This window comes from Papaver somniferum, chromosome 8 (assembly GCF_003573695.1).
Source record: "Papaver somniferum cultivar HN1 chromosome 8, ASM357369v1, whole genome shotgun sequence".
Taxonomy (NCBI): Eukaryota; Viridiplantae; Streptophyta; class Magnoliopsida; order Ranunculales; family Papaveraceae; genus Papaver; species Papaver somniferum.
The window spans coordinates 130,394,050-130,411,690 of record NC_039365.1 but is presented as its reverse complement, the minus strand read 5'-3'; the positions used below and the strand labels follow the sequence as shown (position 1 = coordinate 130,411,690).

At 39.3% G+C, this 17,641-nt stretch overlaps 1 protein-coding gene across 1 annotated transcript; it reads right to left on the bottom strand.

The window, feature by feature from the left end:
• Positions 1 to 13,124: 13,124 nt before the first annotated feature.
• Positions 13,125 to 17,435, bottom strand: LOC113303047 (methionine aminopeptidase 1B, chloroplastic-like). Its single transcript, XM_026552034.1, has 10 exons — positions 17,194 to 17,435; positions 16,983 to 17,064; positions 16,335 to 16,575; positions 15,398 to 15,559; positions 15,191 to 15,232; positions 14,780 to 14,851; positions 14,485 to 14,564; positions 14,060 to 14,157; positions 13,741 to 13,788; positions 13,125 to 13,503 (listed from the first exon to the last, which is right to left on the bottom strand). The coding sequence occupies exons 1-10, from the start codon at positions 17,342 to 17,344 to the stop codon at positions 13,352 to 13,354; spliced, it is 1,128 nt and encodes a 375-aa protein (XP_026407819.1). The 5' UTR covers positions 17,345 to 17,435; the 3' UTR covers positions 13,125 to 13,351.
• Positions 17,436 to 17,641: the final 206 nt, after the last annotated feature.

Here is a 17,641-nt window from a genome sequence, read left to right as displayed (position 1 = left end):
ACCTACGATAAGAATTACCAGGGTACATTTTTCTTAAATACATGTGTCATGCTCCACGGCAGAACCCTTAGTATTGACCGACATCATCTTCGTGCATGCCAAACCCCAATTCTCATGCTACTGCGCCAAGGCATGCCAACCATGCCAGCCGCACCACTGTGCCAATGTCAAACCATGCCATCCACATCTCAGCACCAAGGCATGACAGCGGCACCATTATGCCAATGGAAAACCATGCCAGCCACATCTCCACGCAAAGGAATGCCAACCATTCCAGCCGCACCACTGTGCCAATGGAAAACCATGCCAGACACACCTCCGCGCCAAGGCATGCCAACCATGCTAGCCACATCTCCGCGCGAAGGCATGCAAACCTTGCCAGCCACACCATTGTGCCAATGGAAAACCATGCCAGCCACGTCTACCGCGCCAAGGCATGCCAACTATGCTAGCCGCACCATGCGCCAATGGCATGCCAAACCCTTGGCCCAACCATGTCAAGCCAACCGCACCTTGCCTTGGCCACAACCATGCTAGCCGCACCATGCGCCAATGGCATGCCAAACCCTTGGCCCCACCATGCCAAGCCAACCGTGCCTTGCCGTGGACCCAAACATGCTAGCCGCACCATGCGCCAATGTCATGCCAAACCCTTGACCCCACCATGTTAAGCCAACCGCACCTTGCCTTGTCCCCAACCATGCTAGCCGCACCATGCGCCAATGGCTTGCCAAACCCTTGGCCCCACCATGCCAAGCCAACCGCGTCTTGCCTTGGCCCCAACCATGCTAGCCGCACCATGCGCCAATGGCATGCCAAACCCTTGGTCCCACCATGCCAAGCCAACCGCACCTTGCCTTGGCCCCACCATGCCAAGTCGTCCGTACCAAACCCTTGGCCCCACTTTTCCAAGCCATCTGCGCCATTGGCCTTGGCCCCACCATGCCGACCTTCCTTATGCGGCTACCAAAACGAAGGCGTGCGACGATCAACGACCACCCTTCCATCCTAGATGCAAATCCTAGCCGTCCAAGGTCTCCAAACAACGCTTGGTAACCTTTGGCCCAAAACCCTACTTTTGGCCATACCAAACCGCGCCTAGGCTTGCCATGCCACATGTGCTAATGGCATGCCAACCACCTTGCCGCGCCATACCATGCCGGCCTTCCCCATGCGGCTACCAAAACGAAGGCGTGCGACGATCAACGACCACCCTTCCATCCTGGATGCAAATCCTAGCCGTCTAAGGTCGCCAAACAATGCATGGTAACCTTTGGTCCAAAACCCTAGTTTTGGCCACGCCAAACGGCGCCAAGGCATGCCATGCCACATGTGCCAATGGCATTCCAACCACCTTTCCGCGCCACACTATGCCGACCTTCCTTATGCGGCTACCAAAACGAAGGCGTGCGACGATCAATGTCCACCCTTCATCCTAGATGAAAATCCTAGCCGTCCAAGGTATCCAAACAACGCATGTAACCTTTGGCCCAAAACCCTATTTTTGGCCACGCCAAACCGCGCCAAGGCATGCCATGCCACATGTGCCAATGGAATGCCAACCACCTTGTCGTGCCATACCATGTCGGCCTTCCCCATGCAGCTACCAAAACGAAGGCATGCGACGATCAACGACCACCCTTCCATCCTAGATGCAAATCCTAGCCGTCCAAGGTCGCCAAACAACGCATGGTAACCTTTGGCCACGCCAAACCGCACCAAGGCATGCCATGCCACATGTGCCAATGGCATGCCAACCACTTTGCCGCGCCATATCATGTCGGCCTTCTCTATGCGGCTACCAAAACGAAGGCCTGCAACAATCAACAGTCACTTTTTGATCTAAGATGCAGATCTTAGCCGTCCAAGGTTACCAGCTAACGCATGGCAACCTTTGGCCCTAGTTTGGTCGCGCCTAAACAAATCCAAAACCCTAACTTTTGGCCGCGCCTAAACTGGGATATATTAAAGTCATACTGATCATACTTTCATCCCACTGGCTACCAAACGAAAGGTTGCAATAATCAATGGCTACCTTCCTCTTAAGATGCAAAATCTCGACCGTTGAAGGTCACCACCAAGCCGACAAGTCTCCCAAGCTCAACTTGCCAGACAACAACAACATGCTACATGTTTTCCACGAAAACACTCGAGACATCAACACATGTCACAAACTGGGGGATGCTCATTGGGTATTGGTTTGGCGGTTTACAACGTGCGGCGTACACTACGCTCGTTATTAGAAAGTGTCATAAGGATGAGGCGGTTAGTAAATACAGGGAGTAATGGTGAAACGCTTTCTTTTATGGAACATCAATTCCAAGCGTTACCGGTTACCACCTCCTCCCATTTACTCACCTGTTTTCCATTTCTTAATGAGACCAAAGTACGTTTCACTTCGACTTGTATAAATAGGCATTACCTATTTCCACCGAACAACAAGTTATGGTGAGGAGCATATAACAATAAGAAAACATTTGCTAGCTTTCACATCTGTTAGCTTCCCACTTTCTGATACAAGTCACAAAACAACTACTCTTACAGAATCAACTATTTTGGTCTCAACACTCTCTTCGCTTCCCTCCCAAAAACCAACCCTTCTCCTCCACTTTGTGACCGAAGCAAGTCTGGAACGGCCATTTCTTGGTTTAAGACGGACTTGTACAGATTGATCTCTCGAACCTAAAGTAATCCCTTGCAGTACATTGTTTAGGGTTTAGATTTGTTTCTCACCCACATCCCACGAAATTACCGGATCCAGCAGAAACTGTTTTCACCCTCAAACAAGAGTATAGACCATTGTGCTTATATATGTATGATGTTGTATAAATATACTCCAATTGATATTCCAATAATGATGGTGATGCTGAATTGTGATCTACACCTTTTAGATGGTTGAAAATATCACAACTATTCATGCATTGAGAGATTGATAAGTGATGTTCTTAAAGTGATGCTTCACTATATCTTGTTTGTAGCTCTAGCTTATGATATAGCAAAACATCTTTATAAAGCATTTTTATTATTTATTTATTTTTTAATCGTATAATGAACTCTCATTACCCTGAGAATGGTGTTCCATTGCCCATGGAACAAGGTCCTTGCTATTATTGAGCTTGCACTAAACCGGTTTAGGTTTAGCTTGCTCACAAATTTGTCAAGTATTTACTAAGACCGTGCAAGGATTTTCCTCTAACCAAAGTCAAGTTGGTGTGGTTCTCACTGCCCTGGGATGGGGTTCCATTGCCCTTGAAACAAAGTCCTTGCTATTATTGATCATGCGTTAAACCGGTTTAGCTTGCTCGCAAATTTGTTCAAGTGTTCACTAAGACCGTGCAAGGAATATTTTTTGAAATTATTCCTCTAATCAAAGCCAAGTTAGGATCGGTGCTAGATATGCGATAGTTATTGTTTAACTTCTTTGTCTAGTATGCCCGAAGTTTGTGGTCGGTCCTAGCTATGCGAGTGTTGTTTTCAAACAACTATGGCTAGTATCAAAGTGCATGGATTATGCATTTGTTTATGAATTGTGCATTTGTATACGAATTGTGCATTTATTGTAAGACTAGAAAATTTAAATAGATTGAGCAATAGTTAAGGCTTACCTTATTAGGCATGAATGGATCCAACATCGGAAATATGCACTCATAGTCATTTGTGAACTATTTCCAAGTTGCTAGAGTTCCAATTTTTGGCCTCCATTTTGATGCTCCTCGCTCAATATAACTTCCTTCTTGCTATCTTATCTATCATGTATAGTCCTTCCCCGGACGCCCCCAACTGTTCGTATCGGGTTTAGTGAGCTAGATCGTTGAGGAAGTGTTGAGTTTGATTGATGTACCAAGGATGCATTTAGGAAAGCTTATTTGCGGGGAGAGCAAGTAACACTGGAATTGACATAGTAATATATTGGTGATGTTTTACGCTGATTTGATACGAGTATTACAACTTGAGTCGCTGAATATTTCCGATGCTATGATAAGAGAGCGTGAGCTACCATCCTCACACAAGTGTGGTGCATGCGTGTCTTTCTCTTATCCATCACTGGAAGACTGCATCCGTGGTGGAATACATTGGGGTTTACTTCCATATAAGCCATCCGAGTTTATTGGCTCCCATTTGCAGGCGACACTGAGGAGCGATGATTTCTTTTTCATGGTTGTGTTTCTTCGAGCGTTGGTTTCCGTCGTAATACCCCTTTCGCTTTCGCACTTCAAGGTACTCCTTTCTCCTTCAATATTTGAGGTATTCCTCCCATTCACGCCTGTTGTTCTTCCAATTCCTATGTCCAGATTGTCGCTCCGCCTCTTCGACGAAGTGATTCCTTTCATAGCGGTGATTCGGCCTCCGACCTTCAGCAGCTTTCCTTTAGGATGATCTATGTCTCCTGTCGTGAGAATTCCGTGCCTGTCGTCCCTACCGAACCTTCATGCGGAGGTCGCACATGTAGGTGCGGAGTGACACCTGTGGAATATTGGGTACTACCAGTTTGCGGTATCTTTTCAAGAGATGCTTTCAGTAGTCTGTTTTCTTCTTCTAACTCTTGCAATCTTTCACGCAAAGTCAAATCTATGGGTGTTACCCATGTCCTATCTGCTTGCACAATACGTGATGCCAAACGAAAGCCCCTATTGGCAAGGGAATTAGGACGTGAGTTTAGCATACTTGTTTGGTGTTGATCACCATCCATTGGAAATACGTTCAGATTTGCACCATCGCTTAAAAGTGGAGTTCCGATACGTACCCATCTATTTGCACGGGATAAGTTCTTGCATAAGGAAATCCTGATGTAGTTGTTGTCGGTGAAGTTTCAACTCCTTTTCGAAGCGGGTGATCAACGTCGCTATGAATCCCTCAGACTCTTGCATTCGTATTGTCGTCCCCATCACTTCTATTTGTCTTTGATATTGCCATGGATCTTGATTTGGTTTTTTGAAGAATCCTTCTCTGCCCCACAGTGGGCGCCAAAAGATGTTGTAGCAAAAATATTCCTACAACACTCCTCGAGATTTGTACTGAAAGATATAATCTTAACCGTTGGATGAGTCAAGATTTATACCTGGTGGATGAATTATAGACCATTTAGATGACTCAAAATTTTCCTAGGGACTCGTTCTTGATGATGAAGAATTTCGAACTCAGCTCTCCCGTGATCTTGGCTTTCTAAATATTCTTGATGAATGAAGAAGGGGGGGTACCTGCAAAGACACTCGGATGCCTTAATGAGTAAGAGCTCTTAGCAGGTTTTTATGGAGAGAGAAGGATTAGTAATGTGTACCTTTCTAGTTGAAATTCCTCCTTTATTTATAGGTTATAGAGGGTATGCATCCTACTAATTATCTGTCTGCATTCATCTTGATGATGTACCTAGACCAAATGCTCTTCAGGTTCACCTTTATTTAAAATTGGAATTATGTATCCAGATAGTAGAAATGTACTTAGTCCAATAATGAATTTATATTCATCCCCTCCTTTAGGATTACCAGATTAATTAATGTATTTGGACTAAATATATATCTACATTATTCTAACCTCCATGTTTGAATTTATGCCTGGTCTTGCCAACAACTAATTCATCCACTATAAAGGCCAACAGATTAGGTTTTTAACCCTTAATGGATTTAGGGTTCAACCTATGATCCAATTAAATGTTTTTGTTCAAGGCTAATGGGCTGAAGATCCTATTAAGCCCATTCCATATTTATGTGGTCCAAACACCTACCGATTCTGATATGAATATTAATTTCAAAGATTTATATAACCAAGAATTGACAGATTGGAACCACTGTATATGTCGATTGTTTTAAATCGTTGGATAAATTGGATTTTCTCTGGTAATTCTGAATGAGTGTGAAATTATACCCATACTAGCCAATTTTTCTATAATCGGCTAGATCAATATACACATGCTGATTGAAACCATTTCTTTTAATACATAAAGTTTAGGTTTATATTTCGTATTAAATGTTTACAAATTCTGGTACAAGCAGCCGTTACAGTGCATATCGGCTGATTGTTCTTGGGCCGGAGGGGAAAAAAATTCTTCAAATTTTCGATTTGTTTTAAGAAAAATGACAATAGACCGGCAAATTTGGGTTTTCAAATTATTAAAGATATAAATAGAAACGTAATTTTATCTAAAAGTATAAATTTGTTATGTAAAGATTCTGACGAGTGGCTGATCCACCGGCTGAATACATTTATGCGGGACCCACGAAACCACCATTTGAAGACAGTTGTCTAATGACGTATCTTGTGTACGGGAATAATTATCCCTTAACAGTCGGTATAATCTCATCCTCTCCCTATTCTTCACCTGTATATATATGTAACCGTATGTAAATTTACTGGAAGAATTTAGAAATGAAAGGGGATACGTCCCCACATTCTTCTCCTATCTCTCTCTGTTTTTCTCTACCACTTATATGTTTTGTAGTCATCATGTTGTATTTGCAACAGTGACAACATATATATACACCACTGTACCATAGCGGGTTATTAACCATAAACAACTTATTGAATAGATGAGTTGGTAGGTGAATTGTATAAAATGTTATCAGCACGAATTGCTCGGTGGTATTTGGTGGGGTTGACGATACGGAAAAGGATAATTCTCTTCGACTCTTGTATATTTCATTTAACTATTGTCGAGTAGTTTTATGCACAATATTTCGTAGTGTCTAACTTCGTTTCCTATTTTGATTAGGACTTGTTAAAACTGAAGTTAGGCATCTTGTCGTTCCTTGTGTGTGCTATACGGAGCACAGAAATTATACGGTATATGAAGAAATATCCAAAATATATACGTATTTAAAAACAAATCGTATTTGTGATTTTATTCGGTTTCCACCTAAAGGGTCGGAATGCGATGAAAAATGGACACCGGGTTAACATGGTTAGCCAGTCTCTATCAGCGATCTTTGAAATGACCTGCTGTTGATATCGAGACGATTTCTTTTATGGTATAAAGAATGTGTTCATATTTCAAATTTGATAAATTAATTTCGTCGATCCTAACTGACGAAGTTGGAGATTTGTCGGTATTATGTTAGAACCGTTTCACCATTGATTTTTGTGGTAAATAGTTCGGCTTAATTTTCTGGAGAAGATATATGCACCGTATACAATATTGCGGAGCAATAAGGAGAGTCGCATATTTTGCGCCCTTATATGTTCATGCTAGCTTTACGGCGTGCATTATATGCGCCAATTATATGCATCGACGAGCTTTAAGGAGCTAGTGCTTAATTTTCCCTTCGTATATGTTGTGTCAACACCGAGTGCTGCAAATTTTAATTGCGCCTCGTAGATATACAAACGTCGAGCTATAATGAGTGTTGCATTTTTTTTTTGTAAATGATATTTAGACTTAATATCATGTCTTCTCATCGCCTGAGCTATTACCTAAAATCCTGAATTTGGTGAATTAAATTTACAACAGTACCTATGCAAATAAGTTTATCTTTGGCAAAGAAGGAAAGTACAACTGTGGTAGGCATATTTTTGAATATGGGAACCACAATAGTTCTCGGGTTTAAGAACCTGAGCACTGTACCGCTAGAAGTGGAATAATACAGGACAGTGGCATAATGATTGGTTTGAATAACCATCTTTGAGCTTGGAAGAGCTTAGCTATCGTTGTGACATAAAAGACACGATACGCGCATTTGAAATGCCGATCATTGTTGTTGATCTCTGTCGGTCGTCTTGGCAGGACTGGTACTGATATTGAGATAATGTCTATGGTCACATAATTCGTTTACAGTTTACTGTTAATTTTACATGGCAATGTAAATTCTTAAAATTACCCCAGCTGGACAGTAAACGAGAGAGGAAACCTGATCAGTCATCTCTTGGGATACGTGTTATTGTTATTTTTCTGCACCCAGTTGCTCCCTTGATAAGTAGAGTAATGCGGAACTGGATGTTCTGCCGATGAGACAACCCTCCCGAGGATCAGGGGGAAAATCGTCGACGATATTGATTAAATCCAATTGTGTCTCATCTAAATTCTCACACCAAGAAGTGCCTCAGGTGTTGGAGATTACTCTGTTGCTAGATTTAGAAAGAGTACGCTTGCTTGATTCGACATATATTAAAGTCCTTGCAAGGCTTGCCATGTAATCGCAGCGATTGTTTTCGTCTGGAAATATGCTTGGAAGCATAAACGAAAAACCTCTAGTTCGAGGTATGCCAATCTAATCAGATAACGTCCATCTTCTCTTTGAGTAATGAGTTGATATATCTCTTGACGAGGAGCATATCCATAAAAGTTGCGTTGATATCCCGTGGTGAAGAATATCCGCATACTGAAATCTGGTACCAATGGATTAAAATGTCCTCATGCTCTTGAGAATGATGTAAGATCGTTAACTAGCTAATTATGAACTAGTTGTCGATAATGTTCAGAGTAGCTACTGAAATCGTTGTGGATAGATATCCCCTTTGCGAAGGAATTATTGACAAAGTTCATATGATTGGAAAATATGGATCTCAGTCCATATTGAGTTGTTCTCTCACTTGTATCTGCTTTAGGACCTCAGTCCTAGCATCCACGAATTTTAGTTCGAAAGTTGATGCTTGTAAGAAAGCATAATGAGAGAATCAAGGTCGTTTTTTTTATAACTCTAACCTTGACAAAGAGTTTCCACAGACACTAACCAGGTTCCTGGAAGTATAGTCTGGAAGTCAAACATGACTCGACATATCACCTGGTGGTAGTAACCGTGTATATATTCTAAGTGAAACTCTCGTCAGTCGTTGATGTTGTATTATCCTAGTGATGCTCTAGGCATTGATGGTGAGTATTTTTATTGTTCTTTTGCATCCATTGAATGGTTTTGCATTTGAACTTATTACTCATTAAACCATAGTCATGTTTTCTGTTTGAGACATGCTACATTCCACTATTGTTACTATTCTACTACAAGGTTTGCAAATTCGATGAGAAAATCTTCCCACCGTTTGGGGGAGGAAAGGCTATCGCCTGAAAAACGGCGTGAAGTATCCTGATTTGTACAAAGATAAACCAGGATGTATCTCATCTGGATGTTTTCAGCAATGAAAGACATATAGAAGATTTGATATCTTCAGAAATTGCAAATCAAGTTTCTCCATGAGAAGCTGTGTATGTAGTAATAAGTGTGTCATTTAAAACATACCACAATGTGGATTACTAGTTGATTTAAAATATTTTGCACCTTCTGAAAGGAAGAGCCAGGCAGAATCATTGAAAGATAGTGCTCCCAAAGAGACTATTAGTGGAAGATCTAATTTCTCTAAGTATAGTTCTCTTAATAAGAGAATGTCTCTGCAAAGGCTGTGGAACCTCTAATTTCTTTAAGGCATGCATGAAATAGAGAAATTTGTGATTGTAATCTAATGATTGTTGATGATATAGTCAAAGTATCCACTGATACTGTCGTAGGTGTTATTGGTTTTAAACTAATCTCTATGGGAATGTCATCAAAGGTATGGTTAAACCAGGAGAAATCAAAGTAGGATAATAGCTTTCTTAATGCATAACATTAGTACTGCAGCCCGAACACTCCATAATGTGAGCCACTCTTAGCTACAGGTGGGTGTTTGCAGTTCCGACATCCGATAATGTAACCCCTAGTGGCTACAGGTGGATGTATGTGCATAGTAAGAAAAAAAAAGTAAAGTCAACTAATGGCACAAGTCTTTTACAGAAACCTGAGATGGATTTCTTTGTAACGTATTCCCTATTACGGATGCAACTACCTTTTGGGTATTTGTCTGGAAGTCTCTAAAGGACTCGACTTGCATCTGGAGGATGTGGTTATTGCGAATATGTATGAAGTACAGATAACTGCAGGTTTCCACTTATCAGTAAAATTACCATGTCATGTGCATTTGCTCAATAAAGACGAAAGTTGTCAATCGTCTAAGTGAATGCTTATATTATCCAGGGATATGTGAACCATCTTACATGCCCATATACTATGCATTTACTAGATTTGATATATACAACATTTACTTTATTGGAACTTCTGAAGAGTTCTCCAAAGCACAAAAATGCTTAAAGCAGAAGTTCGAGATGAGAATCTCGGTAAAACAAGGTCGCAGTCTGAACATTGTATCTAGCAGTCCATTAATTTCACCAACCTGGAAGGTTTAGGTATGTTTAAATGGACAAGCTGGCATGGTTTCAGTCATTCGATCTCTTACTTTTAAGATTGATCGGTTTGCATCTCAATAAATGAGATGTATCACTCTGTGGTTTGTATTACACAAAATATGTGTAAGTGGTATATAGGCTGAAATATGCTATAGATACCTGATACTGGGTTTGTGGTAAACATGTAAGTCTGGCTCTCCCCAGCACCAATATCGAGACATTCCGAAGAGAGTCCCCTTCATCTTCGTGGAACCATTAAGCTTGATCTTTTGGATGAAAGATCGCGGAATGTCTCCCACAGAGAAAAGATAATCAGGTTGTTTAAGTTTTGATTTCTGGCAGGTTTGCTAAAGCAGCTAAATATTTTCCTAGCTAGTAGTCTGGTAGTAGAGGATGCTTGTTCTTCCTCCGATCGGCTGCGATTGTTCAAACAAAGCTAGTAGAGAATAAATGGTTGTATCATCAGAAGATCATTAAGTTGCATAAAGGAAGATCAGACCAAGTTATCTCAAGTTAAGGAAGCTGATGAAGACATTCAAAGATGGTTCATGGTCTCTATGCAGAATTATCAGGCAGAATGATCAACTGAGAAGGATGCTCATCAGGGGGAGTAAATCCATAGAAGACTATGGATATTGGAAGTGTTGGACATTATGTCGTGTACTCTTTTTCCTTAGTCAAGGTTTTGTCCCACTGGGTTTTCCTTGTCAAGGTTTTAATGAGGCATGTGAGTCCACTATTATCTGCAGTTCGAAATGTTGTACTCTTTTTCCTTCGTCCTGGTTTTTATCCTTCTGGGTTTTTTCGGGCAAGGTTTTAACGAGGCAACATCTGCGGATCAATTACTGTTCTGAACACTCATGTTTTCCTACGTTCAGGTTTTGTCCCTCTGGGTTTTTCCTGGCGAGATTTTTAATGAGATAGCAACTTAGAACAGTGAACACCATCTAAAGAGATGTATATCCATAGAGTTTTTGAGATGAGACATTAAGGTTTTGTCTCAAGTAATTTTCTTGACGCAATTCCGAAAACGGGAGAAAATTCGTAACAACCATCACCATGAAGCCCCAACAGCTGTACTCCTTTGCTTCGACCAGTTTTTATCACATTAGATTTTTCTGGCAAGGTTTTAACGAGGATATACTTTTGATACGGTGGATCATCCAATTGAGAGTGTTATGTAAAGATTCTGACGGGTGGATCATCCACCCGCTGAATACATTTATGCGGGACCCACGAAACCACCATTTGAAGACAGTAGTCTCATGACGTGTCTTGTGTACGGGAATAATTATCCCTTAACAGTCGGTTTAATCTCATCTCTCTCTATTCTTCACCTGTATATATATATATGTAACCGTATGTAAATTTACTGGAAGAATTTAGAAATGAAAGGGGACACGTTCCCACATTCTTCTCCTATCTGTCTCTGTTTTTCTCTACCACTTATATGTTTTGTAGTCATCATGTTGTATTTGCAACAGTGACAACATATATATATACACCACTGTACCATAGTGGGTTATTAACCGTAAACAACTTATTGAATAGATGAGTTGGTAGGTGAATTGTATAAAAAAATTAAAGATATAAATCACCTAGTGACAGTAACTTAGCAATTTATCTTGTTTAGGCACACATCCCGTATCCCCTATCAGGTGGGACTCTAGCCGGAACTTGTTTCATCAAAACATGTCTGTGCCTTTGTTTCCAATCCATCGACACCTGGGGAAGTGACCTGGTATGGAAACACAAATGTCCCAACACTTCCGAGGATCTGTGTATTAACACTTCCTACGTAAATTAGCATTTCGCATGCTGCCAATCTCCGCCCATTTGACTCAATATGTGCCATTAGTTGACTCAACATGCTCATTATTTATCAAGCTTATTAGAGGGGCGGTAGTGTGATAGTAATGTTTCTTTAGTTGGTTAAAGGATGTCCTAAAAGGATGTAAATTGACTACGTTACCCTTCCCATTTTTTAACTTAAATCAAAACTAATTTGAAAATTTGTTTTCTTTCTTCTTCTCTTCTCCTCCTCCCATCAACCATAACCTCCATTAAAACTCAAAATTTCATCATCTTCGATTAATCGCCGATTCGAAAATTAATCAAGTGTAATGTGATGACTTATATAAAATATTGAAAAATCCAATTAGGGTTTAGTTTATCTTGTTCGATTTAAGTTTAATTTCTATCAAAAATTAGGGATTTAGATGAAAATTGAAATTAAAGTTTCTGGGTTTATGTGAGTTACGGTTGATTTTAACTCTATTACGAACTGTAACTGGAGAATTTGATGTTGTTACTGTTGGTAATAGTTCAACTACCAACCGTATGTTCTTGTATCTGAGAATTTTATTCAGTTACGGCTGGTATCGAGCATTTAGTTACCAACCGTAACTGGTTTTACAATTGGGTTTTCCCCAAATTTTACCAGTTACGGTTGGTAGTTCATCTTTTACAAACCGTAACTATGAATTACGGTTGGTTACGAGCAAAATGCCAACCATAATTAGTTCTGAAAATGTAAGAAATTGAATTTTTTTACGTATTAGAGCAACAAAAGGCTAGTTGGGACTAATTTAGAAGTGTACCTGGTCATTTTCAGGCATTGGGTTTTCACTTTGTTGGTTAATTTCTTCAATTGATTGAGATTGACCTTTACTTTGGGTTAAAACTTCTCTACCCTCTCCAAACTTTTTTTTTTTTTTTAAACTCTAAAATCTTATTTTGTTTTGATTTTGAGTTAATATAAGTGAAATTAATCATTAACATTAAACTTGATTATCATCACTAAACTAGGTTATCAATTACGAGGGTTAATTTGTCATTTCCATTTTTTGATAAGGGACACCTTGAATGATCATGTAATGACCCTTTTTGTCCTATTGGAATGTCGCCCCTCTAATAAACCTTGCCGCACCTGTAATAAGGTTGTTATTTATTCTTATTTATCTAGTGTTCAGAAAAACAAAAATAGGCCTCTATGATGACGTTAATATTGAATATGATGAAGAATTTTGTACACATTTGTATAGGAAGCAGAAATATATCAGGAAGCAGAAATTTCTTCTTCTCTATCAAGTAGATGCCATATTGTTATTTCTGCACCCGAATTTTTGAGAAGGGCATCTAATATACCCAGGGAAAAATGATTCCTACAGTATACAGTGAAAAACAAAATTTGTCTTAGAAATGCAGATTCTAGGATTCATATTTAGTCAAAATTTCTGCACCCGTTTTGGTGATCAAGATTGTATGCTCAAATTGTGCAGCGGGGCTTCCATCATCTGTAAGAGTTGTCCAATTATCTGGCCACTCAATACAGTCGATGCTTCCTAACGTTAGGATTGGCTCTGCAACAAACATAGAGAGTAACCATTGGTTATAGATTTACTTTGATCCAGAAGCAGAGGAACAATATCATATCTAAATCACTGGAGGTATTGGATTCGTTATGTACGATAAACTGGAATTCAGAATTGCAGCATACTTGTCGCGTCTTGAATGTACCCAGTTTGTCATTACAGCGTACGTGTAGTGTCGTAGAAGATGAAAGCTTTAAGATTATAGACGTAAGATTCTTTACTTACCGATGGTAAAAGTTTCACCTTCAACCATGCGCCCAGGTTTGTCGTTGCCTGTTAAGCAATTCAAAGTTATGATCAGAACAGAGTAAACCACTTGCAGCTATACGATTCGGCATCCAAAATGAAATTCATGTGATACTTCTATCTTTACTAATTCCTTGTAATCGCTTATCTTTAACTTTTTAAAGGATGTGCGTAAGTAGAAATCCAAGAAACCTTTCGATGTTCGGGTGTATTTTTCAACTTGAAATTCTCATAACCTTTAATTTTTGATCAAGTCTACCAAGTTTAATTTAAGAGCTTAGAAGAAATTGTTACTTACAGTAGTGGTAAATTACTGGTTCAGAGTGAAATACAGTTCCTACACCATGGCCAACAAAACGGTCCACCACACCATAGCCATAACTTTCAGCATGCTCACTACAACAATTTATCCAGACTATTATAAAAGATATTATATGAGGCCAAAATCTTTAAACATGACTAAATATGGCAGAGATAGACCATTAAAAACAGATTATAGGCAGGTTCTGAAAAACTAAACAAAAACTACAGACAGATTACGGAACTAACTGTCTTCGAGGGTGATAATGAGTTGGAGAATCAATGGGAATAGAGGCCATATCCATATGTTTTATTTCCAATAATAAACTCTTTCTTGCAACAGAAATGATAACTTTTTCATTGGTAAAAGGATGTCATTTCTAATCGAATATTCTCGATTCTCTCCCGCATAACATTACTTACCTTATCTGCTTCCCGATTGATTTAAAACTTGAACCATCTTTGCACACAGCTATAGCCTTCTCCAAGCATTCTTCAGTTACCTAATTCACAGTACAAGGAAGTTAGTGTACAGAGTCATACAATCAGTGAGTGCAAATCGGCTTCAAATTGTAAAGCTGGTTCAAGTGAAGAATCAGAATCAAAGTTGAAAATAATTTACAGGTTGGCTCACCAATCAGGAAAGGAATCAGTAGTAAAACAAGTCTAATGAACGAAATTTAATGACTAATTAATAATAACAGAAATAAAAGCATACCTTCACGAGTCTTCTGGTTATCTCATTGACATTTCCACACAAAAATGTTTTTGATGTATCCCCATGGTAACCCTAACAAAGAACAACAGAATGTGACTTGGCAATATCCCTCGCAATGAAATGACAAGGTAACATTGAAGTGGCAGACAATAACATCTAGAAAGTTTAATTTGCTTGAAGATCTAAAGTCAGATGCTGAGAAAAACAAAGTCTATGTGATTTATACCAGATGAATGATCTAGATCTACTGTTGCAGACACAATATACCCGAAGGGTATTGAACTCGTAGGGGATATAAAATGGATAGTTGTGCTATGCAATTGAACTGATTGACTGAAGAAGTATTATATTCAAAAAGATGAAAATAAAAACATATTGAATAAGAAAGAATATAGTTATTTAAGAACGTACATTTAAGTAGACAGTTACATCAATGTTTATTATGTCACCATCCTGCCAAAAAAATGAGCATCAGTAACATAAAGAGAAATCTTCGAACAAACAGGTTTCTACTAAAGGAAAAGCATGTAAGAGAAACAGTGGAAGGGACATGTAAACACATACACACACTCAAAAGCACGGACAGAGAAAGAAGAGAACAAACAAAGACTAATAAACCTGTAGCTGACGGGAATCAGGTATTCCATGGCACATGCACTCATTCACTGAAGTGCATACACTTTTCGGAAATCCCCCATAACCAAGAGGTGAAGGATAAGCACCAGCATCAATGATCATTTGGTGTACGGCTATATCAATTTCATTTGTTGAAACCGAAGGCTGATACAACAGTATAAAACAAGCAAAACGCAATTAAACGAGTGGAAAAGATAACCATACAAACAACTAACATGAGAAAAAGAAAGCAAAATGTTTAATTAATTCATAAAATTCTTATTAGGCATGGTCTTTTTCGACAATAATTAAGTACCAAATAAATCTAGAAGTTTTAGAGCATCCCTGAAAAGTGGAAACCCGTATGACCCCCAACCCCCCACCCCCCCACCCTTTTTTTAAAGAAAAGGGACTAATGCAGATTTGCATATAGCTATACGCTTAAGCAATTAACAGCGAAGTGCATCTATACTCTCTGTTTAAATAAGTATTCATTGCAGCAAGTTTCTATAAAGAGTAAATGGCTGATAAGTTTACTTTGAGTTTTTGAAGCTTGTTTCTTTCCAAGGATGAAACAAATCTAGGCCAAAATTGAGGTTGTTTCGCTTTCAGTTCATTAATGAAGTGCTAAACAAGTAACCATCTCAGCGGAGATTCAATTGAAATACTGGAAATCCAAATGCATCAGATATGTTCACATTAGTAGCCACATTTTGTGCAAAACAGATTATGGTGGACATAAAGTTAGAAAAAGAAAGAATAGTCTAAGTTGGTCTTAACTAATTAAGGTTACAATGCACACCAAAACCAAATAACCTTGGGGGCTACGTCAAAAAAGAACTGATAAGCTAACAATGCTCTTTTAAAAGCATGGTTTGAGTTATTAAAACCTGTGGCGATTTTAGACTCCGTAATGTGCAAGTACAACATATCTTGTTACCTTAACTAAAGTTCCTGCATAGTCCAAGACACGAGCAGCAAGCTCACATGCAGCCTTCATGCGAGCAATGCCCTCAGAATCATGAATCTGATGTTCACGAGCAAGTGCAGGCATACTGGAACCCACATAGGGAGGTCTAAGTATCTCCTCTGGCACTGACAGAGGTCCTGAAACCTTTCCACGCCTCAAAGGTGTAAATTTCTCAACAGCTACTGGTACTGTCTTTTGAAGCTCCCGTTGCCTACAACAACAAAATCATTAAACAATCATCCTAAGAACTGAAACTATAACCTACAAACATCGGTAGTTAGATACAAGATACACTTTAAATTCTGAATAAAACTAAACCCACTTTGAAAATCGTCCAACTACCAGGTAAAACTATCTTGCATTTGTGCAGTTTAGACCCAAGACTCAAAATTGAACCCAACTAATTCACATTCCTACACATAGTAGCCTATAGTAAACTACTTGGCAACGATGAATTAATACAGGCGCGTAAGTTTGAAAAAACCCAGTAAGAGTGATTAGAATTTGCACAGAAGTTGACAAAATCTCTCTACATGATATAATTTCTTTGCTATTCAATAAGCAATATTTCAGAATTCAATTAAAGGAAAAGAAATGTTAGATCGAATTAACAAACACCTTCTAATGCGCATAGCCTCTTCTAACCCAGATCTTTTTTTTGCATAAATTACAAAATTGTTTCTTGAACGCCTGTATCTTCCTGCAAAATTGAAAGGAAGGAAGAAAAATGAAACAAAATTAACGAGAAATTTCAAATTATTGTTTAAACTAGCACATAAGTTGGTACATTTAATAGAAACAAGTAGGAGAAGTTACAAAGGAGACGAACCTGAGAGAGTAGATAGTGAGAAATGAAGAGGAAGAAAAGAGGATAAGGAGGATTCTACATGAACGGAAGAAGAAAAAGAAGAAGGTAAAGGAGAAGGGGAGAGTTGCAGAGATGATGGAGATAGACGGGGAAGTGAAGCAGTAAAAGCCATGATTGAATTTGGGTGAATATACTAAAATGACTTAGCGAGTGTCCCGGACTCTTCTTTCGCCGGGAAAATGTTACAGCGGAAGAGAGGTAGTAGCGGATAATAGAGAAGCTTTTTTCAAGGCAACTGGATTCGGAGTTAAGTAAACTGGATTTGGAATGTGGTCAGGCCCGGTAAGGCCAATTCCTATGGACATGGACATAAAGGCCAATTTGCCTAGCTGGGTAGACGGAGTGATGGACAAATATGCTCGTCCACTATGGTAATTGGTATGTAATACTAGCACGAGTATATGATCAA

Bases quoted from the DNA above. Each gene is read 5' to 3' on its own strand.
- LOC113303047 (XM_026552034.1), bottom strand. From the start codon at position 17,344: ATGGCTTTTACTGCTTCACTTCCCCGTCTATCTCCATCATCTCTGCAA. The intron at 17,065-17,193 runs GTTCGTCTCCTT...TCAATTTTGCAG, and splicing joins CTCACTATCTACTCTCTCAG to GAAGATACAGGCGTTCAAGA. The intron at 15,560-16,334 runs GTAACAAGATAT...CTGTTGTATCAG, and splicing joins ATGCAGGAACTTTAGTTAAG to CCTTCGGTTTCAACAAATGA.